A 26,462-nucleotide genomic window follows, 5' to 3' on the forward strand; every position below is an offset into this window, starting at 1 on the left:
CGTTTGGCACACCCAAAGCACTCCTATGGTATCCGTGAGTTGCACAATCTCATGGTCTAAGGAAATGATACTTGACATTTGAAAAAGCTTTAGCAAACGAACTACACGATCTTGTGCTATGCTTAGGATTGGGTCTTGTCCATCACATCATTCTCCTAATGATGTGATCCCGTTATCAATGACATCCAATGTCCATAGTCAGGAAACCATGACTATCTGTTTATCAACGAGCTAGTCAACTAGAGGCTCACTAGGGACATGTTGTGGTCTATGTATTCACACATGTATTACGATTTCCGGATAACACAATTATAGCATGAACAATAGACAATTATCATGAACAAGGAAATATAATAATAACCATTTTATTATTGCCTCTAGGGCATATTTCCAACACAATATGTACGTAAAAAAGTAGACATCAAAACTATATGAAAAGAATATTAATCATGTATTTGAAAAATGTTATATGTGTATGTGAAAAAAGTTTATGATGTATATAGAAAGTACAATGTGGATGGAAAAAGTAGATATAAAAAACTATATGTTTGAAGTAATCATGTATTTGAAAAGGTTAACTCCAATGTATATAAAAATAGAAAATGTGTACAAAAAAGTATAAGCTTTCAAAAATATTAATCATAAATTTGAAATATTGTAAACTTGTATATCAAAAAATGTTCCTTGTGTATACGCGCAAATGTAGAATGTGTGTGGAAAAAAGTTGACATCAAAACATATGTTTAAAAGAACTTGTTAGTCATGTATTTGGAAAAATGTTCAAAGTGTACACAATTTTCTTTTATACAATGTTATAAAAATATTCGTGTAGATTAAAAAAATGTTATTGCCAATAAAAAATGCATGTGACATTTAAAGAAATATTCATGTGTTTCCAAAAAATGTACATGGAATTTTTAAAAGTGTCTATACAATGTTAAAAAATGTCACAAAATTTTAGAGAGAACAGTATTGGCGTTAAAAAAAAATCTTCAATGTGCATTTAAATGTTTTTTGACTATAAATTCGAAAAAGTGTTCAAACCATGTATTAAAATAAATATACACATCGTGTGTTTAAAGAAATTCAATGTGCATCAAATAAATTTTTTCACATGTAAACACAAATGTATATTATATACTAAAAAAGTAGACATGTGTTAGGAAAATAAAACCATGCTTCCGACTCATTTTATTTTCTTTCTGTTTTTTTTAATTTTTTTATCAAAACCTATTAACATGAGATCTAGTTTCAAAGATCTCGACACAAGAATCCAATGCTGAAAACGGTTCGGATTCGAACGCATGGTATAAAAGATAAAACTTGTAAATAAAAAAATATAAAAAAACTCATGTTGCGATAAATGACGCACTGTACATGCACTGTACCAATTGTCGCAACCTGCAAAAAAAGGTAGGAGGGACGTTTGCAACAAATCAACAATGTCTTCAGCTACGCCGGGCCGGGCCAAATCCTAGTCTGGCCGGGAATAATATCCTAAAAAAAAGCAACCAAACACAGCACCCCCGTCTCATCCTATATCGACTCCTTCTAAGTAACATCATGAAGATTTGCACCAACAGATATAAAAGTATGAGTATTTTCACTCTTCGTTGCCTCATTGTGTGCCATAAGATTATGTTTCCCGGTTTGTTGGTGGACATGCCATGTCTGTGAACAAAATTATATAAGAGTGCCACACAATCAGCTATAGAAATAAGGTACAATAGATTAAATGCCACACATATGTATAAGCAATCACACACAGCCAAGCAACAAGCAACCAGAAAGTCACACATCAGCAGCAAAGAAAAATAATGCATGGATAAAAGTAACTTGTTTTTATGTAAAGTACCTCTGCTGGAAGTTTCTGATTAGTGCGCAGACCAGATCTTGGATCAGCAGACATATTTTCATGGTCTTTATGTTTAAGATAGATGTTTGCAAAGTTGTGTTTCTTTGCGAAGTTCAACATCTTAACGACTGAATTGTCATCATGAATTAAATCAATTCCTTCGTCAAGGCTACAACCAGGGACTGTATAATATAACTCATCACCATCCTTGAAACCTACGTCTTTAGCCATGCGAACTAGACGAAAATACGATGTACGCTCACTGTCACAGTCTCGAAAAATAGACACTTCGCCACCATCATAAGTAAGTGGTCCTTCCATTGAAAATGTACCCCCATGATGCATTTTGATATGGATCAAATCCCCCTCCATTCTGTATTTATATAAGGCAATCGAATACATGAATCAAATGGATGCTTATTACATAATGCTATACTATACTGATGTACAAGAGCATAAGGTGCAGCATTAACATGAATTAAACTACTCTTTTTTCAGTTCACATGTACTCTTCAGACTGAAATATAAACAGTTTTATAGATAATAAAGATGCAGATCTTTCAAAGTGCAGGTTGTAGGAATTTCACATTATTTCAAATGTAGCGCAGCAGGAAGCAAGGAAGCAGTCACATAAGTTTAACCTTGTCATGAACCTGTGTAGTACCAATCAGGTGCGCAACCACTACAGCAAGCAGCCGCAAGCAAGAGTGTTAATTTCGTCTATCATATCCGTTTGTATTAGAATTTATGCACAAACTATTTACACTCATTTTCTAGTGTATTACTGATAAAATTCAGATGCTAAGCAGGACAAAGATAGAGCCAGACAGATAAATCTGAACATATTTCTACAGTTACAAAAGAATAAGTTCAGCCATACCTCTTGTTCTTTGCTTGAGATCTGTAGAAGATAAAGTAAAATAATGAGTACCGTATGACTTAATCAAACAAGACATGATCAGGGGGAAAAACGAAACTAGAAAGGGAATAGGTGGGGAAAAGCTACAAGAATCATATAAGCTGGGACTTAAAAGACATCTAATCTGCATCAGCTATCAAGATTTGTTTGTGTGTACATGTGTATATAAAATATGTGTCGATGAAACATGCATATATGTTCGGTAAAATATGCCTATGCATATGCCACTAACAGTTGTCAGTTGGCACTTAATTGTGTATTTAAAACTGTACTTAGAAAGTACAGGAGCCTGAAGCAAACATCCTGAACAATCTTGGTTATATACATGTGCAAGTAGCAGCCACAACGGCAAGCCAGCGATGATCTACAACAGCAGCTGAAGAATAACATAAAAAATTGTACAAGTACAAGAGATTTCATCCACTAATTATACCCATCCATGTCCCACCTATGCTTCTAAAAAGGCCAGAACTTACTATGTAAGACAGAGACCTCTCTACACTTTCCCGTACGAATCAAACAAGGGAACAAATGAGATGCAAAATGAAGGATTACTTCCCACCTGCAGCCTTTTGGTTTCTCTTGCTCCTGATAGAAAAGGGGAACGAAGTGCTGAGACAAATCTGCGACCTGTGAAGCAGGAGAAAAAATAGAAAGAAGAATAGATCTACATCAGTTTGTGAAGGGAAAAGCAAGGAATCCAATTTTGTTGCAAAATCAGATGGGATACAACTAGATGTGAACGAAACAAGGTTGGATTGGCAGGAAAATTTCTACGAATTCAAGATGCAAAGATGAAGAATAGGGCTACCTTAGCTCCTGTTCGTGCGTGCCGCCATCTCTGCAGAATGAGGAGAAATTAGTGGGTCGAAGATTTGTTTGGAGGAAGAATGGCTCCGCTGCTAAAGAGGGGTAATCAGGTAGGATTTTACCGCGCTTTCTCTAGAATTTTCGTGCCTTTATCCCCTTCCGCCGCGGGACGTGAGGAACAGCTCGCGGTCTCTTTTTTTTTTAACCTCAATTCCCACTCCCACGCTGAATTACTAGGGTCCCCCCAGGGAAGAGTCTGATGGGAGTTGGGCCTCCGAACTCCCTTTCCCCTGCCTCTCTTAACTCCCATGTCCCTGACCCAATCAAGGGAAGTGAAGTCCCACGGGCCTCCAACTCCCATTCCCCACCTCTAACTTCCCCCAAACAAACACGCTGTAAGGGAAAAAAAGAACCTCACAAGGGCAAAGGCACCGCCGCCGCCAGTCGCCCGTCCTCCGCCGGCCGCGCGCTCCGGTTCTCTCTCCCTCCACCTCCAGGCAATGCAGTCTCTATCCTCCCCCCTCTCCGGCTGCTAGTCCGCCCGACGCCGACGATAAGGTCCCCGTTCTGCTCCGCGTTCGATTCGCGGGCAATGGACGCGCTCGTCTCGGCGGCGGTGGAGGAGGTGTGCGCCCGCCTCTCCCTGGGCCTCCCGGTGGCCGACCTCTGGGCGGCGCTCTCCGGCGCGTTCCGGGCGGCCGGCCTCCCCCCCGGCCTGCCCGTCAGGCGCGTCCTCTTCGCCCGCCTCCTCGCCCTCCCCGTCATCAGCCTCATGGAGGGCGAGGAGGGGGCGCTCGTCCGCTCCCCGGAGAAGGACGTGGAGGCGGCCGAGCGGCGCGGCGCCCGGCTGGTCGCCAGCCCGGCCCTGGGGGACAACTTCCTCGGGATCTACGACCACCGGTGCTCCGGTTCCAAGCTCAGCGACAACCAGAGGAAGACGCTGGAGCATGTCGCAGCAAGCAGGTGGGAATTTGGCAGTTAATTAATTAAGTAATTTATAAATGCCACATGGTTCTTTTATAATTTACTCAAAGGAGAAGTTGAGCTTGATGTTTCAGGCCCACATTGGCTCACTCTTACTGGTTTAGGAAGCTTATAAGATTTATTTCTTTTAAGTATGACCACCATGTGCAGGCCATGTGGGAATCAATATGGCATTGCCAAAGTGTGTTTACTGACACCCTGCCTATGTTCATTCCAGTTTTGTGCACACTAGTACTATAATCAACTTCTGGAAGGGAATTACTACCTGTTATCCCTTTCTTGCAGTGTCGGCCATATCGTGTACCTTTTTATTCAAAAATACATATGTGCATTGGTAAAGAAAATACAGTAATGCCTTTGATAATGCTGTGCGTAGTTAATAACTTGTATTTGTCATAGGACTTCCGGCGTTGCGCAAAGGACTCTGTCGAAGAGGTTCCACATAGAACCAAACAAGTTCTATTTTGTTGTCAAGACCCTTCAGTCGCAGGGGTTAATTTCTGGAAAGCAAGCAATCGTAAAGTCTAATGGCATTGGGGGTCAGTGTGAAGATGATTCAGGGAAAAGTCTTGTCGGCAGTACCAATTTACTGTATCTCTCAAGATATGCTAAAGGATTGAATATGAACTCACATCAAAGAACAGAGATTACAAATGTAGACGCTTTACAAGAAGATGAGATCCTTGGTGTAGACCACAAGAGCCATGTTTCTATTCAGGATTATCTTCCAGCAATGAAAGCCATATGTGACAAACTTGAAGAAGCTAGCGGAAAGGTCGACTCTTCTCTTCCTTTTGTTTGTATGTTACCTTTTGTTTTCATTTTTCTAACTCGGCGCAACTATTTTCCATGTATGTGTAGGTTCTTGCTATTTCAGATATAAAAAAGGATCTTGGTTACAGCAAGCCACGTGGGCACAGGGCATGGAGAAATGTAGGTATTCGTGGAATCACTTGTTGCATATGTTCTCTGTACTCCTGGATTCTACTGAGACACCCTTTTCTTAGGTACTGTGTAGGCTTTTAGATGCACAGCTTGTTGAAAAAATCAGTGCCAAAGTTGACAATAAGGTGATGTTTGACCTTGCCCCTTTGTTCTCTGATCATTTGGTGTTATTATCTCATACCATTTCCTAACGTTTTTTGGCTTAATTCTTCTGGTTCATGGTGCTTCTTGTTAAGGATGAGAATTAAAGAAATTGACATAATAACCTTTATTAATAAAAGCAATGCAGGAATTTAAACTTTTTATCCTTCATAAATGCTAGTTACTGTGGATGGGCTAAGAGCCCAGTGGTTGGAGCGCAACTGTGCGTCCCAGCTGGCACAGGTTCGAACCCTGTGAGCGAGATTTAATTCGTGGGTTCGAACGTGGGTCTCACACTTTTCTTTCGTAATTAGAAATCTGCAGGGCTCCTCCCCTGTTGGTCTAGTTTTTTTATAAAAAAATAAACGAAAAAAATAAACGCTAGTTACTGATTTACTGTACCATAATGATGATTCAGTACGCTGGTGATTTTCTTTTTCACAAGGATGATATGGCCACAGTTCTGTTTTCCACTATAATAATCTGAAGCAGAGTGTAAGTTGACATAACTGAGACCCGAGAGTCCAGATAAAACAGTCCAATTTAAAGACGGGAAAGGCCAGACTAGAGATTTCCATGAGATAGGAAAGCATGAATTGAAAAATTACTCGCATTGAAGTAAAAAAGAGAAACCATGGGTAGCATGCCCACACGTTATCTCAAGGATCGTAGCAGTTCCATTCAATGATCTGACCTATTTGGGGACTGGAACTACGTATGCAATAGCTTCTTTTGAAACTGCTATGGAAGGGCTAACAAAATCTGTCAGGCATGTAGTGACACTGTTAATTCAGTCTGCAGTGCACCGTTCGAGCTTCAATCATTTACGCAGTTGCATTCTTCGTTCAACCTACAAGCTGTGTAAATCATTCCTTTTTCCAGGTTGTTGGCTGCTTGCTCCTTCTGAAGAAATTTAATTCAGATGAGTTTAAGCCTAAAAGTACAGCTTTAAACTACAAACTTGGCATGAAATGCCTGGCAACGGATCAACTCATGGAGCTTCCATTGGACAACTGCATATACGATATGATCCATGCTCAAGGGCCAAAAGGTGCAACTCTTGTTGAGGTACCTCTCTGAAACTTTCAGCAGGGCAATTGTGGTGTGTAGCGTTCTTTCTTGAATTGCATGCTAACTTCATAACATCAAGAGCACCTTCATATTCTTGTTTTCAGAGCTTCACTTCAGTGATGCATATTCTTCACCTAACTTGTCGTAGCTGTTTGCATCCAGGTAGAAAATATTATATTTGTTTTAAAAGATATAGGTGTTTCCGCAGCTGGTTATTTAATTTAGCAACCTGGAGGACAGCAGTAATCTTAATCCTCTCCCTTTTATCTCCATAAAACTGTCTGACAAAATGAAATAATATCTCCTGACGAAATAAATAAACACTTACCAAGTTCTATCTCCCTTGGACAAATAGTGGTTTGTGAGTCATAGCTGCCACCACCAGATCATAGGTCGTCTTCGTTGCCATGTGAGGTCCTTCTCTACGGGTTCAGTGGCTGTGATCAGTCTCACACTAGCAACAGTGACGACTGGGTGTGGCGGTAGGTTGAGGGTCCAACATCAATAGTGCATAGTGGTTGAGGCGTCATGTGGACTGCCACGGTGGTGTATACTGTTTGTCCATGGTTTCTACTGGTTTTTATAGAAAAACCAACCTGCCTGTAAGGTAATTAAGTTAGGCAGATTCCACAGTATTTCCTTTTTGGCCTATCGTTGCTAACAAATTGCCATCAATAGTCACGGAGAAGTCGTCAACCCCATCGAACTCAACTGCTTGCTCTACTTAGCCTGGAGCAGAGCAGAGCAGGCAGATCTTGTGCCAGAGCAGGGGCTGCCAAGGCAACTCTGTGAACTGGTACCTGGAGTCAGAGTAGGACCTCACCATGGCGTGCAGCAATCCAAGCGAGGTTCCTCTCCATAGCGTCACAGCGGTTGTTCTTCAAGGGTTGGGAGCTTAACGATGGCCGCAGCACACCAGGGCTCCCTCGTCTTCCTTGTCCTATGAACACAACTCCCTTGTCGACGCACCATTAGTGTCCATGTCTCTGGTTCTCTGCACCTGCTTTATATAATAAGTATCTTCACGCAACACATCCGCGTAGTTCTTACATATACACATGTGCAGTTGTTTATGATGTAATTGTTTTTAAACATTCTAGAAGTGACACACTTGTGTACATGTTTCCATCCAAAAGCTCAGCATACAGCACACCAGCACCAATACCAACACCAGCGCCAGGGATGACTTGGGCATCTCACCAGGGTTTAAATTCCAGAAATAGTTCTCAAGCCTTACTATGTATGAGCCACAATGGCACTGTGATGCGGCCATCGGCCTTTTGAGACACGTAGGTTGTATAGTGTGTGAGTGTGGTTTGTATCTGAAACACAGAGGACTCAAAAGAAAGAAAAACTATTTTTCTGTAGTAGAAAATGACATTAGTTTATAATCTGAGCTATCATTATTTTCTCTACCTTATATTACACGGCCAAGCTTATCACATAATATTAGCCAGTTCTACAATACAGTCTATTGAGTGCAGATTATCACAAGATGTTAGCCAGTTCTAGCCCTGAATCGTTTCTGGTAGAATTTTTGATATCGTTTCATGTGAGCAGGTGTCTCACTGGCATATTTGCATCCCATCCTTCCTTCTGGGCTGTACCTGGCTCATCTCTAGCATCACAATTACTTTTTTTAGCTTCAATGGCATTAATACGTTCGAATTTATTGATTGGTCAACTTAAATGTGATCAAGACATGAAATTCTTGCCATTGCATTATCATTCTTGACTCTAATCTTTAACAAAAATAGAACAAAACTCTCTGGAATGAAGATAGTTATTATATAAAGTTGATTGTTGTTTTCTGTACTATGCATCCTTTTTTTCAACGAGAAGAGAATTATTTTTTGAGCATCTGTGACTTGCAGTGTATTTATTTAAGATCCATCGCAATTCGCAAACGCAAGTTGCTAGTGTAATAAGAAACATTGTTTATCTCATGTTGTTAGTTTTCTTTATTTGTTGAAATTAGTAACACATGTTCTCATTACACTTCCAACCAGCTTGGCAGACGTCTTGGTGGCAAGCACAGCAATCCAAAAGAGCTTGGTAGAAGAGTGTCTTTAATGGTTAAAAAATACAATTTGGCTTCGCAGGGCGAAGTCATAGATAAAACAACACAATACCGATTTTGGACTTCAGAAAACTTCACACTGCACAAAGCAAATACTGCTTTGCAGAATTGTGATGCGCTAGATGATCATGACCATCGCCCCGATTTGTGGTTTTCTATTCCATCTAAAGAATCAGATTATCTTAGCCCACAGGACGATTCATTTGTTGATGACAAACTCTTGTTTGAAGAAGATTGTTGTGAAAAACCAGTCGTACCTGTACATCATCTCCCGAATAACCATGAAGCTTCTGTCGGAGTTTCTCAAGTTGAACAAGGTACGGCAATCCAAATTCCTGTGAATTCCTATACTTTTCTGTAAATGCTGTGCTCAATACCTCTTTGGGAATTGCCATGCTGCTGTAAGAGCTTGTGGTATTTGTGCCGCCTGAAACTAGACTTAATTTGGCCTTGACTTTTGAGCACCCATATATCCAAATGGCTTCATAATTCCACTCAGGTAACTATGCAATTAGGTAGTATGATCTATTTTCAAACCCTGCACATTCTGTTGAGGGGGCTCACGGCAGATCATAGCTAAAAACAAGTCTTTATACGCATGTCAGATGTAATATTTCTTTCAATTATTATTGTTCAACATACTGCTCCGCTTGATTTTGTTTACTTGTTTTGATTTATCTCTGAAGTTTTATTTATCTGTATGTGGTTCCTTTATTGGTTCTGGTAATGCGTGGTTTGACTTGGCACAGTCTAAGAAACTGTAACTTTAGCAGTTAACTCTTTTATAATTTCTTTAATAATTTGATGCAATGATCGTATGAACGGTTGGTTAAAGCGTGCTGATAATGTCAAGAGAGATCGGGGTAGACCAAACTGGACATGGGAGGAGTCCGTAAAGAGAGATCTGAAGGACTGGAATATCACCAAAGAATTAGCCATGGACAGGGGTGCGTGCAAGTTAGCTATCCATGTGCCAGAGCCATGAGTTTGTTTCGAGATCTTATGTGTTTCAGCTCTAGCCTACCCCAACTTGTTTGGGACTAAAGGCTTAGTTGTTGCTGTTGTTGTTATGAACAAAAGTAATTTCAATTGTGAATTTACATGACTTCTTTTATGTATTTAGACTCTTTAGTTTTTTCACCAACACAGTCATTGTGAAAGAAAATATAGGTTTAGTTGCAGCGACTTATAAACTTTTGTTAAGTTTTATTTCTTCTGTTTTTTATCCTTTTTTCCCTTGCACAGGCTGTTTATTCCCTTTCTTTATATAATATAAATGTATATGTAGCAGAGTAGGGCTCTCCAGTACTGTATTTGCTTACAAAGAAAAAGAGTACTGCTATCTCAATTGAAGTGATCCTATTTTTATTTTTCTTCTACATAAAGTTGCCTTTCAGAGCAAGAGGCGTCACTGGCCCTTGTCAACTTCTGATGATGGGAGACAGAAAAGGATTCTTCACATATTAGAGGTTGGTTGCTGAGTATTTGTTAATTAATCTTTTTGTATGAACCATCTGCCATCGTTACTGATGTGCTGGGAATCGTTCTTTTTCTAGATGTCCTTGACTTTTTGTGAGCTTGATTTGTCTTATGACATTGACTCGAAAGTTTGCTATTGGTTGACAAACTTTATAGGATCATGGATTTGTCTGTGCCCTGTTACATATACTTCAAATCGCATTGTCTGTGCATGCGTTAGATGCACTTATATAAATGTCGGTGGAATTTGCGCATTTCCTGAAGGGCGGGCCTGGTGCAGTGGTAGAGTCTCTCCACTTGTGGCCTGGAGGTCCTTGGTTCGAACCAGCCTCCTTGCAGAATTATTATGCAAGGGTAAGGCTGTCTAGAAATTCCTCCACTTTATAGGAGCACTTGACATACTTTGTAAGTGTTACTTTGTGCAATTTGTACCTTCTATATAGGACTCCAGTCGCTTATTCACTTTCAGCACCAATCATTTGAAACATAAATCTGTTAGACAAGCTTTTTATGGGTCTTTGACACCCCTATAACTTATTTTCCTATACAAATACTGTTAGTTTTTCTCATCTTGCTATGAGTTGTGAGTCTCATGAAACTGTGGCACATCTGCAGCCATGAACACATGGGATGCACCAGGTGTCTTGTTCTGTCATCTCTGCTTTCGTCATCTATAGCCTCCCTCTTCACTATTTTACTGTTGGTGTTGGCAATGCGCCCCTAGTACGTCCATGTGTCATGGTTGGGACAGTTCTATGGCTGCTAATATGTCAAGATTTGATGACAGACACAAGGAATTTGCAATAGAATGATGAAAATAGAGTTATAGGTGATATTTATACATGATAACATGATTTCTGGGGATTTTAATAATCCAAAATAACTTATTTAAGGGTCAGTTACACACTATTATTTTTTAAATCTTTTTTTAGGTTAAATGGTCTGCAGGTTCAGATTGTAGGTTCTATATTCCCTAGGCATGTATCCTTACAGTACCCTCCAATTTTCTTGAGTGTGACAGCTTTGTTGCAGTGATGTTTAGTTCTCTGTTTCATGTTCTTCATTTGAGTGAAACTGGATTAACAGTTTTGTTTAATTTTGTCGCTCCAATGAAGGATACATAGAGGTAGGCACAGCCTATCATACTGGTGCAGATGCAAGAGAATAATCTGTAGTTTTATTATAATCAGAATTGCGAGAAGCAATATGTGCGTGTGCGCGTATCATATTCATTCCCTGTGTATGTACACCCTTTGCATATCTGTCCGCATCTTATGTAGCACCTTCCTGTTTCCCTGTGCAGAAAAAGAATTTTGTACTGATGGTGGAGTTACGTAAATGGTTAGAGAAAAAGGAAAATGGAAAAATAATGGACAGGAAGACATTGATTCGCACTTTGAATAAGCTTCAGCTAAAGCGTATCAAAGTTAATGCCCCTCTTGTTACAGACTACACTGGCAGTCGTTCCATTGATGTGATACTGAATCCTTCTGTCAAGGTCATGTCACCGGAACTCATGGATCAAATTAGGAACAGACTAAGGAACTTTGATTCTCAAAGGCGTTCAGGTGCAGCTGCTAAATTGAAGCAAAAGCATACGCTTGCCATACATGGATTGAAGGTTCAACGCCGAGCCAAAGTTAAAAAATTACCAATATCAGAAGCTATTCATGCCAATGGATTCATAGGTGCAAAGATGATTCGGGCAAAGCTGTTACATAAATTTCTATGGGAATATGTTAGTGGTTTGCCAAATCTTGATTGTGCCAAAGAAGGGCAGCATGACAAGAACCTTAATCAATCATGTCAGTTTTCAATCACAGCAGCTATAAAAGAAATGCCTCTTGAACTCTTTCTACAAGTTGTGGGATCAGCAAAGATTGACAGCAGCACTGTAACTAAGTGTAGTGGGAAAACACTTTCAGAGATTCCTATCGGCGTATACAGTCAGCTCATGGGCACTCATGCCAAGGGCCGCCTCTCACGCTTAATAACTATTTTAAATAGGCTCAAGGTAATATTTGCCTTTTCTATTTTCAATTAGTATTGCGAGAATCTCAAATTTTAAGTGTGTTCTTAAAACTAACATCACAAAGCTGGGTTTATTAGGTTGACATTTGGCTGATGTTTCTTCTGTTATAGCAATTCCTCTTCATGTTTAATGCAAGTCAGCTTGCATGATATCTGGACTGGCGAGCGCAACAGTGACCATTTGTTTATTTGTGTTTGCTAGTTGATTGAACTTGTAAGCAATCATGTAGAGGATTCTGATATGCGATCAGGGGATATCCCTACATATTCGCTGGAGCTCAGGCCTTACATTGAAGAACCAACACCAAGCATTGTTCAGTCATCACACGTCAGTGTGAACCATCGTCCAAAATTTCGGCATGATTTTGTGCTCTCAAAGCAGGAATCTGTCGATGCTTACTGGGAAACATTAAAGTACTGTTATCTAACAGCTGGTTCAGCTGAGCCAAGTGCCTTCCCTGGTAATTGCGTACCTGAGGTAGTGTGTTCTACGCTCACTCCTCACTCCTGAAGATCTTTTGCGGCTATGCATTTACAGACATGTAGTTTTGCGTTTTCATAATTGTGTACTGCTCCCTCCGTTCCTACATATATGACCTTTTAGAGATTCCACTATAGACTACATACGGAGCAAAATGAGTGAATCTACACTCTAAAGTTTGTCTATATACATCCGTATGTAGTCCATAGTGAAATCTCTAAAAGGTCTTATATTTAGGAACAGAGGGAGTATATGATTATTCTGTGTTTTTTTTTATTGGCTAAACTGGCCAGTGTTTTTTTTACGCTAACCTTCATTTCATTCTCTTGTCGTAAACTATTCCATCACATAAGATCCTCTCTGGTAAAATGTGCATGCTGTATTTGGATGGGCCGAGCTGGCTTGCATCCTTATCATTTCATAATTGTGGTATTTGACTATTGCTATCTCTCTATGACTTCAATACCATTTGTGACTACTGCTGGTATTCACTATTTCAGTTTTACTCATGATTGTCTCCTGCAGTGCTGCTGCCCGATATAGCCATTGAAATCTTAGTTGGCTAGTTGCATGTATCTTGAATACCATTTGTGACTACTGCTGGTATTCACTATTTATTGTTTGTAGTATCTTTTAGGTACATATATTTTCAGCTGCAAGCATGTTATTGTTTGTTGAACTTTTTTTCCAGTAGTTAATCCTGCTGTTTTTTACGGGCTCAACAATTATACCCACTGTAAGCAATATTGGTTGGCATTGGCTATTTTGCAAGATTATTGAGATCTGTCAGGCCTGAGCTGTGAACTTGCGATTTTCATCTGTAGAAGTTCTTATATGATACTGTCCTTGTAGGTTTCTCATGTACGGTCATGGAGTTCAGTAAGAGTAATGACTACCAAACAACGTCTGGAATTACAAACGCGTCTCATGAATGAAAACGAGAAGGGGATACTTCCTCACAAAGTTTGCTGTATAATTGCAAAGGATTTGAATCTCTCTGTGCAGCAGGTATGTGTTTGAAGGTCGCCCATTTCCATTTGGAGATTCGTATGGATTACCCTTTTTTTTTACCATGTCTATTCAACTTCTGTACTAATGCTTTTTCTTGACCTATCAAATGAAAAATTAACAAAGACACATGCAAAGTATATTAAGAAAAGGGTAAACAGAAATCTGCTAAAGAATCAATAAAACCTCAACCCAAAATATGGGAATGCTTAGTGTTTCAGCAGTGAACCTCAAGTATGTTCCCAGTGTCATCGTTATGTGTTGAGCACAGGAGGGGCGTACCTTGTCGACAGGTCAGGCGGCTGTGCAGTGCGGGAGAGGCTCTCTCTCCCTTCTGGTCGAGCTCCTTGCCACTGCCCCGTCCTCCTCTTCTATTAGGTCAGTCACAATGGGCTCAGGCCACTTTAGCAATACATTGGCCCCTCATCCAACACCTCCCTTTAGAGGGGTGATAGATATCTATCATTCCCATCTTGTCACATGCCAGATTGCATTTTTTTAGTTCCCAATCCTTTAGTCAAGCAGTCTGCAATCTGCTACCGAGAATTCACATGCTCAATCTGGATGATCCCAGCGTCAAGTTTGATTCTATTATGCTGCATTGGATTGTGTGATATGTTGATTGCTGATTGGTTATCATACCACACATTCATACAATTAGTCTTCAATATCTTCAATTCTTTTAATAAATTTGTGGCCCACAACATCTCACTTAGCCATTGAGCCATAGCTCTATATTCGGCCTCGGCAGTCGTCCTAGACACAACAATCGGATTCTTACGTCTGCATGATACTAAGTTCCCACCAACAAAGACACAAAATCCCGAAGTTGATCTATGATCCTCTAGGCAACTTGCCCGATCCGCATCACAATATCCATCAACCACGAGATGCATGTGTTACTCAAAAAATAATAGTCCCCTTCTTGGAGTTCCGTTCAAGCACCTCCGAATTCTGTATGATCACTCTTAGGTTCATGCATATACCCCCTTACATATATCTGCTTACCACACTTACTGTAAAGGCAATGTTAGGGTGTGTATGATGTGTACAACAACCTCCCAACTAATCTGTGATATCTCTCCTTATTCACTGGCTCTCCTGAGTGAGTACTTTGTGGTTTTGATCAATTGGAGTTGATGCTGCCCGACATCCTATCATTCCTACATCGCTTAGGAGATCTAAAGTATACTTCATCTGAGATAGCGCAATCCCTCAGACGTGGCCACCTCTTTCCCCAAGAAGTATTTGAGTCGGCCAAGATCTTTGACTTTAAAGGCCTTACCCAAAGACTCTTCCAGCCGCCACCTCTTTGCCCTATGATAATAATATCATTCACATATACATGAAGTATAGTGTTTTTCCTCTTTTCATGTCTGTAGAACAGTGTATGATCACCATTACAGTGCCCATACCCATATTACATACAACATGTTTGAACTTGTCGAAGCATGCTCTTGGAGACTGTTTCAGACTATAAAGAGCTTTCTTTAACCTGCATACCTTGTCAGCAGTATGTGAAGTAGAGAACCTAGGTGGGATCTTCATGTTGACCTCCTCCTGCAGGCCCCATGCAAGAAAGCATTCTTCACATCAAGTTGATGTAAAGACCACCCGAAATTTGCTGCACAGGAGATCATAATCCTCACTGTGTTCATCTTTGCTACTGGAGCAAGTCTTATCATAGTCAATGCCGTAGGTCTTGCTCTACCCCCTCGCCACAAGCCTTTCTTTGTACCTTTCAATCTTTCCTTCTGCATTCCGCTTCACAGTGTATACCCACTTGCAACTGACTGTCTTCTTTCCTGTTGGAAGAGATGTTAGTACCCATATCTTGTTCTTACTCAATGCGTCCAGCTCCTCTATCATAGCTGCTCGCCACTTTGGATCCGCTTTTGCTGTCTTCCGATCAGTTGGAGGAGACACCAATTGAAGCGAAGCAACAAATGCTTTGTAGGTAGGATATAATGCTTCATAGGAGACATAATTTCCAATATCATTTGCATCGAACCCATACCGTTTCTCTGGTATCCCTGCTGTTGTTCAAGTAATTCTCCTCAAAGCAATTTTCTCATCTATTAACCGTTCTGTAGCGAGTTCAGCCTGATCCCATCAGAGGAGATTGAAATCACACGAGTACTACCCTATTGTTGTTCGGTCTGTGGCTGATCTAATTGCTCCCCCTGACATGCAACACCATCACCTCGCCTCAATACACCTTTAGCAGTTGGCTTGTGAATCACCTCGCCTCTGCGAATACACCTTTAGCAGTTGGCTTGTGATCCCTGACGAAATCATTCTTTCCCAAAAGTAACTCAAAAGGTGACTTCATACCCAGTATTCTGCGACTGATCAGGTATGTCAGTCATCACAACTTCACTCCACAAGAATTTCAGCACATTCATAGTAAACATCAATGATCCAGCAACCTCTAGAATACATCGATTCTTCCTTTCTGCCACTCTATTTTGAGGAGTGTTTGAACATGAGGTTTGGTGAAAAATCCCTTGCTTTGATAAGAAAGCCCAAACACTTTGTTCACATACTCAGTACCATTGTCACTTCTTATCACTTGTACCTGAACATTCAAGTGATTTTTGACATAGCCATGGAAAGTCTTGAAACATGGAAAGTTTCATCCTTGTGACACATCAAATAGATCCATGTCATACGTGTTTGGCAGTAATAAAGGTTACAAAATACTTTCCACCACTAACCGACGCCACAGGACTTGTCAACACATCCGAGTGAACAAACATGAATGGGGATATACTTCTAAGTCCCTTACTCACATAAGATGTCCTCGTGTGTTTCGCAAACTCACACCCATCACATTTCAGCTTGTTCTTATCTACTCCATGCATTACATCAGGAAACAACTTATACACCCATCCCGAAGCGATGTTTCATCGCCACTCTCTTTCTTACACAATTGCCGCAAACATTGGGCTGCCCATCTGACCAAGCCCATCACGGTCCATGCGAGTCCCCTACGCCTTATTCCAGTCCCAATCCTCCTTCCAGTCGGCCTGTCCTCAATCAAGCACATTCCTCTGTCAACTGCCGTGCAACACACCTGGTCAATCAGAGCACTCATAGACAACAGATTCACCGGGAAAGCTGGCACATGTAGGATTGAAGATAACTTAATAGGTGTACATTGAATTGTCCCAAAATACCCTTAATAGGCTACCATGTCCTGTCAACAGTACATAGTGTTACTTCGAGAGGGAGTGAGCTGATCATATGACTCAGATTCCTTGAAGTCGCTTGCAACATGTTTAGAAGCACCAGAGTCTAGAACCCACTCCGAATCAGTTTTGTGAGCAGCAATTTTGGCCTTTTCAGTGGTGTCCTCATTTGTACAGATAAAATGAGCCAACTTTCGAAGACTAGTATCCTCCTCGCTATCATGCTATTTGTTCTCACTGGTATCCTCTACTGGATCACTTCGCCAAGGGAAAGCAACAAAGCACACGCCTGCTGCGACATACTTGCTGCACATGTGCATAGCAAACCAATGCCATTCGTCGTCATCTCCTCTACCTCGCGCATCTCATAATTGCACGACACATGCGTCCTCTTTAGGTCATGGTCTTCTCCCAGCCGCACTGACTCCCCCTCGACGCGACCACAACCCGTAGTTGCCTTCACGCGCCTTGACGCAGTAGCTCCGCCCTCGCTTCCCATGACAGCCTAGACCTCTTTTGCTCCTAGCTGCACCACCTGCTCCAATTGGTCCACCTTCCCCTCTCCAATCAACAGCAACAACAACGGATGCAGCAGCTGGCACCAAAGCAATAGCCAACAGCAACAGTGCAAGCCTCCTTTTCTTCTTTGCTTCCCGCTTCTTCTCCATACATCCATTATGTCGTCTACGCGCATTTAATGTGCCAGGTGATGGAACATGGGCTACCTGGGGCTCGTGCCACTTTGCGTCCCCTTTTGAGCTACGATGACCCGAGCCTATGGATTCAGCCATCTTTTCCTCGGCGACAGTTGAACCGGACTTGACCCCGACCAGTCATGACATCAGTGATGACCTCATTAAGGATTTGCGGCGCTTCACTCTTCCTGTGTGGCCTCGGCCAAGCTTGACCGGGCCGGGCGCTCTTTGTTGCATAGAGCGGTCGGCTCGTTATGGGTCGGCCCTTGGTACAACTACGACAAGGCAAAGGATTTGGCTGCCGAGCATGTCCTACATGCACGTTGCTGGCCTCACCTTTGGGTGCCCGCACCCAGCTGATCCCATTGTTCCTGTCCTTCGGGTGAATGCTACTGGGTCTAATTTTTTTCCAGCAGTTCCAGGAGTCCATCAAGACCTCACTATGTAATCCAAGAAGGCGCACTCAATTCGGATTCGGGGGTTGCTGGTGGTGCCATGGCCTTGGGTGTACAAGCAGGCCGGGACTCGGCCCATAAGGCCACGAGGCGGCCCAAGCCCGCCACCCAGCGGACGACGTACACTAGGGGTATATCACCAACTTGACGAAAAGACTATCGTCCCAGGGATCTAGTAGTATCTTGCTAGATCATAACCAACCAGGAACCCTAGCCCTGTCCCCATATGTAAGGCATGGCTATGGTCCTCTCTCAATGACTCTATCTTACCTACATGATCCTTGCGATCTCACTATTATACTCAAATCCAAGCTCTCATATGAGGCTGGTCATATACTATACACGAAAGCAGGAGTAGGGTGTTACCTCCACCATGAGGGTCTGAACCCGGGTAAACCGCCTTGTGTGAATCCCATCTGGTGATCCACCTATGTACATCACCGCATGATGATTACTGTTGGGATATTGAATTGTCACTTTATGTCTCCAGGCTTACCCTAATTGTTCTGCCACACTAATACGGCCTTAGAGCCCTCATATGAATATGTTAAGGCGCATTAGTATTGTTCTAGTAGTCCTTTTCCTTTCTTGTACCTCAAGTCTTTCATACTATGTATTTGCCCCATAGGCCTTACAATACAATAAGTTGCTTCTGTAACTTGGTATTAGAGCCATAAGTTTCTCTTTCACAAGCGCAACTCATGCTCATCCAATCTCGATCTACTTTTTTGGGTCCCTATCCGAGCAATAGCTCGTAGTCACCTCCACATTAGATCCCTGTCGTTGCCTCGTTCCCTTCTCCCAGGAAGGCACGAAGGTCCGCATCCATCTATTCCCGATTGGATCGATTTGGTCGATTCGTCCTTGTTCGGCCAACATACACAGCCACCTGTAGGTCTTCCTCCTCAAGGTCGCCACCTCCAGATCGACACCCGCCGCCGCCTCCCCTCTAGAGATGGCCAGGTGAGAGGCATCCTTGAAATGGTGGGCACACCTCGGGCAGGAAGAGTCAGAAGCAATGTTTTAGTGGTGCAGGTTCGCCTTGGTATTTAGTCGACCCCGAAAGAGAAGCCTGCCAAAACTCTTGACCTTGATTGGTGCTTTGGGAACTCCAAATCCGTGTCGTCATGGATGTCGACCTCGGCGGAGGAGAGTAGCGAGTAGGCGCACCTCGCGGAAAACGGGACGCCATGGGCGAGGAACTTGTCATCGGGAGCGTCCCTGGTAGCAACATCTTGCAACAAAGATAGAAGAACAACAAGCTCTGCAGAAGCAGCATGGGTTAGGCGGTTCCGCAGGGTAGCAAGTAGGCCATCATGCACGACCTCAGTGACTAAAACGGAGGGGTATGTGGAGTGGGAGAAAAGGTTAGGGTATTTTTGGGCTAGCGGTGTAGCGGTGAGCCAAGAGTCAAACAAAAAGTAGGTGGAGGTGCCAGTGTTTATTAAAACAAAGGAAATTGAGAAAATGTTTTGGATCTGGTTTTTAACAATCTTCCAAAGGAAGGAGGGGTTTCAGGGTGTAAGAGAAAAATTAAGCGAGTAGTGTTGAAGGAACCATCTAGCGCAAGGTAAGTCTAGTTTTTGAAGAAGTTTGAAGGCAAATTTTAGGAGAAGGCAGCATTTGTCCAAGGGATAAGACACTTGGTGCCCGAGCAGGTTTTCTAGGCAGCCCAAAAGGAGGACTGGCGAATCGTGTCTAAACGTTTGATAATTTTCTTAGGGAGTTTGAAGACAGACATGAAGTGAGTGGCAAGAGCGTCGAGTGTGGTGGAGATTAGGGTTAGGCGGCCACCCCAAGAGAGCAGGCAGGCGGCCCAGCCGGCGAGGTACTTTAGGAAGCGTTGTACCAGCTGTTCGAAGGCAGATGAGGGGAGGCGAGTGTGAGACAGGGGGATCTGGAGAAAGCGGGAAAGGTCGCGGCCAAACATTTGTGCGGTATTTTGAGCAAACGTCGGCGCGGTATGGATGGGAAGGAAAGTTGTTTTGTGGAGTTGATGGATAGGCCCGTAGCCAAGGCGAAGTCATCCAAGATGGATTTTAGATTCGTGGTGGCCGAGGCCGAGGCCTGAGCGATGATAAGAGTGTCATCAGCATATTGCAGAACAGTTGGAGCGCGGTCAGGGTAGATCACGTGGCAGAAATCATTTGGTTTGAAAGCCTGCAGGATCATACGTTGCAGCAGGTCTTTCACAATGATAAAGAGGTAGGGGGGTGGCGGCCCCTGGCGAAGGCCGTTCTTGCAAGAGATCCAGTTGGCGGGGATACCATTGAGAGGAATAGCAGTTTTGCTGGGGATGTGGAGAGTCCTGATCCAGGATACCCGTAGATGGGAAACCCCGTGCCGTGAGGATGAGCAGCAGGAAGTCCCAACAGATGGAGTCAAAAAGCTTTTCAGAAGTCGAGCTTGAAAATCATCGTGGGGGCCTTTCTGATGTGGCAGGCACTAAGGATGTCTGCGGCGTAGATAAAGTTTTCTGCAATATTTGTGCTAGAGATGAAACCGGTTAAGGGTTTGAGCCTAGTGGTGATGGCCTTAGCAAGGGGGCAGTTTTGCAGAGAGATAGGGCGGAAAGCGTCGGGACTTCTGGCGGAATCATTCTTAGGCAGAAGGATCATGTGAACCTGGCTGAAGCGTTCGACATCGACCTGCAGGTTGGTGAAATCATTAGAAAAGGGAAGGATGAAGTGTTTAACCGAGTGCCAGAATCTGCGATAGAAGCCTGTCCCCAGCCCATCTGGGCCAGGGCTAGCGTGAAGGTTGATTTGGATGATCTGAGGGACTTGGTCGTGGATTTTGGATTATCATTTCTTCCGCTAGTGTTACACTTCTTCAAATGCTATGCTATTGCACAGACTTTCGATTTGAGAGGGGAGGGGGGGGGGGGGTAAAGAGTATTAGTATTAGTCTAGGAGTCCTTATTTCGAAAATCCAATTCGGTGCCCAGGCTCATCTGCACCTGCCCAGAAAAAAAATCAAAACAAATACGAAAAAAATTCAAAAAAATCCATTTTTTTTGTGTGATAGAAAATTGTATGCGTGAGGTTCGCTCCAAATTTCAACTTATTTGGACATCTGAGCAGCTCTCAGAAAAAAAACAAATCGGGTCAGAACAGTGTGTGAACAGTAAACTTTTTCGCAGACCCTGAATTTGTCTTTTTTGCTGAGAGTTTCTCAGATGTCCAAATGAGTTGAAATTTGGAGCGCACCTCACGCATAAACTTATCTACCACACAAAAAAATTTGGAATTGTTTGAATTTTTTTAGTATTTGTTTTGATTTTTTTCGTCAGGGGGGCTATATTTCCTTTCTTGCACCTCAAGTCTTGTACTATATATTTGCCCCATGGGCCTTGCAATACAATAAGTTACTTCCATAACAGAATACAAGAGCTATTTATAACGTCTGCTTACATCATTCTTTTGTAATTAAGAACAACATCCCATTTTCATTATTGTTTGGCTGAGTTGTTTTAATCTTTTTCGTTTGAGTAGTATTTTTAGTTTTGTATACTATCTGTATGGTTGCTGTTCAATAATCATTCACTGGACGGATTTGTTTTGCTGATGTAGGTGCTTTATGCTTCCTCCAAGAATAGACAGCTTCATGGACAGGCAAGCATTTCTGATACACAACATCAACAAAAATCTAATTCTAGATCAACCTCTCAGAAAAGGAAAAGATCGGCTAATGAGATTGCCATGAAGTTTATTAAGCAAAAAGTTTTAGCTAGTGGATCATCCTCACAGAGGTTAGTCAAGTCTATTCTGGATGAAGAAATAACAGAGAAAATCTCTCCATCACCCACTGGCCTACCAGAACAACGTCATCGAGCTGGCAGCACTCCCACACACAACATTGTTGGTACTTTCTTGCATACAAATAAAGACAAGGGGGTCACCAGACGCATGGGAAAGAAAATTTTCTTTTGGACATCCGAATCTGACAGGTATTCCTTGATTGACCATCCATATTCTTATATATTAACAGAATTCAGTTACACTTAATAATGATTTGAATTTTTCCATGATGCCTGGGGCCTGATCTGTTATTATTATTTTCAGAAAATTGCTCATGGCATACACTAGATACCGCACAAGACGTGGAGCAAAAATATCCCGTGTAGCTTGGAACTCTATTTCTGATCTTCCAGCTCTACCAGCTGCATGTTGTAAAAGGATGTCAACCTTGAGAGCTAAAACAAACATAAGAACAGCTGTGAATCGAATCTGCAACATTCTTGCAATACGGTATAAGAGATCAAAAGCGAAAGAATTATCAAAATCTAGTTATGAGAATTCTGCAGATTCAGATTCTGAGCAATTCAATTGGGATAATTTCGATGATCCGGAAATAAGAAATGCACTTGATGAAATCCTTGAATTCATTCGACTAGGAAACATGGGCCAGACCAATCGGATTAGTGCAGAGAATGAAAGGAGGAATGATGATGTCGCTGAGGAAATTCCAACTGAGCAGGTATGACCGGTCAGTAATTTTATATTTCTCCTCAGCCAATATATACTATTGAATATTGACTTTTCACCATCAAATAATCAGGTTATGCAATGTCCAACCAGCAGAAGCACTATAGCTCCAGAGAATGTGGAATTGTGTACATGTTCCAATTCAATGCATCCAAGTAAAAACATGGCAATTCCCTGCAGTGTTCATGAAAACAACATTAGACTCAACAAAGCTGAAATTAATAAAAGAGGTGTATGCAAATCCTTGGCAATTGCCAATGCATTAGAGCTCCTGAAGGTGTTTCTTCTCAGTTCATTATCGGGTTCAGAAGCACAAGCTGCATTAAAAGCCACCTTTCAGCTTTATTCAGAGAGTGAAATTTTTACTGCCCTTTCCTTTCTGAGAGGGAAGAACTTCTTGGTTAGTATGTGTAATTTATCCATCAGTATATCAAATCTCTTTTATTTATTTCTTCACTATGCTCTATATGTTTTGATCTGTAGTAGCTCCCCTTGCTGGGACCTGCATCTGAAAAATCGAATATATTGATAATATCATTAAAATTTAATATCTTAGTATCTTACATGCCATGTTGAGTTTTGTTAGTTGAAAAAGAAGATTGTTCTTTTTGCGTGAGAGGCCTATTTCTACATTTAGGTTGCACTTTCATAGGATTAAACATAATATATATCTGAAACGTGGTCTTATCACAAACCACCATTAGGAGATTAGCTTTGTACAACTTAGACGCACTAATGTAAGCTTGCCTATGGTGGATGTCGATGTTGGGTTCTGATGTGGATGGCTAGAACTATGTTAAGCCAAAGTATAAATGTGTGTGGTTACATTCCTGCACCACTGTCTCTGACTTCTACATACTACCCCTTGTTTTGCAGGTTACTGGAAATGGAATGAAACCTGTAACCCTTTCTGGAAAATTCTTCTTTGATGCTTCTTATTCACCCTTCCCATATGGTTCAGGGAAAAAGGCTTCTGAATTTTTGAAATGGCTTGTAGGGCAGCAAAAGAATATTGTGGACAGTACAGTTTATTTGCATCCAGATCCACAATGCGGGGAAATTGTTCACGTCTTTTCTCTTGTGTTGTCAGGAGAGCTACTCATTTCACCTTCCTTGCCAAGTGAAGGAGTTGGTGAGGCTGATGAACCTAACAGCTTCAGTCCTTCAATCGAGGATACCAGTGATTTGGATGACTGTACTTACAAACGCAAGGGTACAGAGTTGGAAAGCAGTAGGACTAAGAGACACAAACCTTTTCCCCATATAGATAGCCGCAGAGATAAAGGTTTCCCTGGTATCCAAGTGGCTTTGAATCAAGAGAGGATTCAAACAAACAATCCCATGCAGGTGTTACATCATAAAGAATGCCTTATGTTTACTTTAGCTAGGGAAATGGGCAGCAAGGATGTTGATTCCCAGGTAGAAAGCCGTGACATGTTGCCAGACTTAAACGATCTGAATTCATGTCGCTGTTTATTGTCTGCATTTCATTTGGAGACTTCTTATAGAGGATGGCCTTGGGATGCTATGAAATTATATGCCGAACAGTTACCATCACTATGTTGTAATAAAAATGAACCGACCGTTCTTTCATCTGACCTGTTCAGAAATGCATTTTGTATTATTCGTCAAACTGGTGAACAAGGAGTTAATCTGAGGGAAATGTCACAGGCACTGCATCCACTAGGTACTCTTTATCCTTGTGAATAAAAACCGGTGTAGTTTTGTAGAACTTGCATAAAGCTACATATTTTTTTGCTAGGATTCATTTATTTGGTTTTATCCCCTGCATGCAGGCATGCAATCTATCAGTTTGGTTGTTGATATGCTTGAGAGATTTCAGCTGGCCATTAAGGTAGATCTGTGAATATGTATATAGTAGATTGGTGTACCTGTTTTTATTATTTATTACTGTCTATCGATGGATTGATTAAAATTTACTTCTATTGTTTTACTTTCTTTCTTTTATTTCCTTCTATTTATGTTTCTTTTCTCTAGTTCTGCATAAATTCAGAAGACAGATAGTGATATTCCCTTTCCTTCTATATTGAATATTATACACTTAAAATTGGCATCAGCATTGCGAAATATGTAGTTGGCCACAAGAACTAAGAAGGTAAGTAAAATGCCATCTGACCTCAATTTGTCCTCTCTAAGGTGTGCATATGGTGAAAGAACTTAGTGATGCAATTAAGGAAGGATAAGATTGTAAAAAATTGGCCAAAATTGTGTAGAAGTTGTAGAAGATCAAGTATTCTGAAGATTACATTTTTTATTTCCAGCACATCAATTAACATATAGGAGTCTGAATTTGGTCAATGGCAGGTCAATGCATATGATGGTGTGCAGATTGTTGACTCATTACATAAGCCAAAGTATCATATAACCACACTTGCCGAGTACAGCCATTGCAGCTGTTTGCGAGCTCCGGGTTCTGAAATGGCATCAACTGGAGACACCAGAAATATACTGAAAGAGAAGCACTCGACGATGCCTCTTAATTTGCATGGAACTGTAAGGAAGCTTGGCGAGGGGCACACTGTCACAGTTGTTGATCTTGGAAGGAAGTCAAGCTCTCATTTGCAGAGTGAAAGTCCTGGAGATGATGAAAGGCCATCTTGCTGTCATGTTTGCAGAAGTCGTATTTATCATCCAATATTACCGTGGATAAACGGCGACGGTAGCGTGAATAGCACTGTCTATGAAGGTTTAAGCCGTCGTATTATTGGATATGTCATGCAATATCCAGGAATTTCGGAGGTGAGTGTGTTAATTATTATTATCTAGTCCTGCTTATTTTGTGCTGGGAAGTTCTATACATGCAATTGGATTTGTGAGTTGTTGGGTCAGTCGTATTAATGTTATGAAGAAAGTACGCTTGTATTGACCTCAAAATAGGTAACCTTGTAGGAAGATCTTATTTATGGGTGTTGCAACTCTAAACTTCATATCATGATATCACTTAAAGCCCTCATATTTAAGGTTTTCTAAATCCATCACAGTTGTTCTGAATATTATCAGTTACTGAAAGATGTTTGCATTTCCATATGGAGCTATGATTCTACCTATAATTGTCAGTATTGTTGAATTAAAAGTTACTCTGCTCTGCTGTTACATGTACCAGGAGGATGTAATCCATCGAATGGATGTACTGAATCCTCAGGTATGTATGTTGGCTACATTATACCATGTTTGTACTATATATTCAACATTCAAATGTAAGTAACTAGTTCACCCTGTCCATCTACAGACATGCAGGACCTTGCTGGGGAAGCTGACAATTGACAAACACATATATGTTCATGTTGGGGTGTTTGATGAAGATGTGCCTAGTGCTCCGACCATGCTGCAGGGTCTTTTGAAGCAAGGTCAATATGAAGAACGCTTCAAGTCTGCAAGGCGGCGCTACTTCGCTAATCCGATGAGCACCTTCATGCTGTAGGACAGATGTGGATGGCCTGTTCTATAATTTATTGGTGCCATCCCTCCCTTGTAAAATATACTACTCCCCACTGATCCATATTAATTGTCGCTGATTTAGTATGGATCGGAGGGAGTATTGTCATTTTAGTTTTGTCCTAATAAGTTATTATTATGCTTGTCATTTTATTTTTGTCCTAATAAGTTATTATTATGCTGCATATATATGCAAGATAACTTAGAATTATTGATTCTGTGTCTGTATTATATCTGTATATACGAGTCAGGTTGTATATATATATAATAATTGACTTAGAAAGCATGTTGATGTAATCTTAGCATACAGACGAGAGAACAATGGACATTGGTTTATTAGAAGGAATAAATTATTATGGAACATGTTTGCATTA

The 26,462-nt window shown here is 41.4% G+C and overlaps 2 protein-coding genes across 2 annotated transcripts; one reads left to right on the forward strand and one right to left on the reverse strand.

Moving 5' to 3' along the window:
- Positions 1-1,308: 1,308 nt before the first annotated feature.
- LOC109784876 (uncharacterized) lies at positions 1,309-3,730 on the reverse strand. The gene is made up of 6 exons (XM_020343493.3): positions 3,707-3,730; positions 3,586-3,615; positions 3,337-3,404; positions 2,736-2,756; positions 1,856-2,228; positions 1,309-1,671 (listed from the first exon to the last, which is right to left on the reverse strand). Exons 5-6 carry the CDS (start codon positions 2,225-2,227, stop codon positions 1,552-1,554), a joined length of 492 nt encoding a protein of 163 aa, XP_020199082.3. The 5' UTR covers position 2,228; positions 2,736-2,756; positions 3,337-3,404; positions 3,586-3,615; positions 3,707-3,730; the 3' UTR covers positions 1,309-1,551.
- Positions 3,713-26,462, forward strand: LOC109784875 (uncharacterized). The gene is made up of 18 exons (XM_020343489.4): positions 3,713-4,547; positions 4,968-5,343; positions 5,430-5,501; positions 5,576-5,638; positions 6,537-6,722; positions 8,735-9,122; positions 10,192-10,274; positions 11,588-12,298; positions 12,518-12,793; positions 13,649-13,804; positions 21,718-22,094; positions 22,210-22,624; positions 22,706-23,032; positions 23,509-24,319; positions 24,429-24,487; positions 24,958-25,392; positions 25,757-25,795; positions 25,883-26,462. The coding sequence occupies exons 1-18, from the start codon at positions 3,844-3,846 to the stop codon at positions 26,072-26,074; spliced, it is 5,670 nt and encodes a 1,889-aa protein (XP_020199078.2). The 5' UTR covers positions 3,713-3,843; the 3' UTR covers positions 26,075-26,462.

The sequence above is a fragment of the Aegilops tauschii genome, chromosome 1, assembly GCF_002575655.3.
Source record: "Aegilops tauschii subsp. strangulata cultivar AL8/78 chromosome 1, Aet v6.0, whole genome shotgun sequence".
Classification (NCBI taxonomy): domain Eukaryota; kingdom Viridiplantae; phylum Streptophyta; class Magnoliopsida; order Poales; family Poaceae; genus Aegilops; species Aegilops tauschii.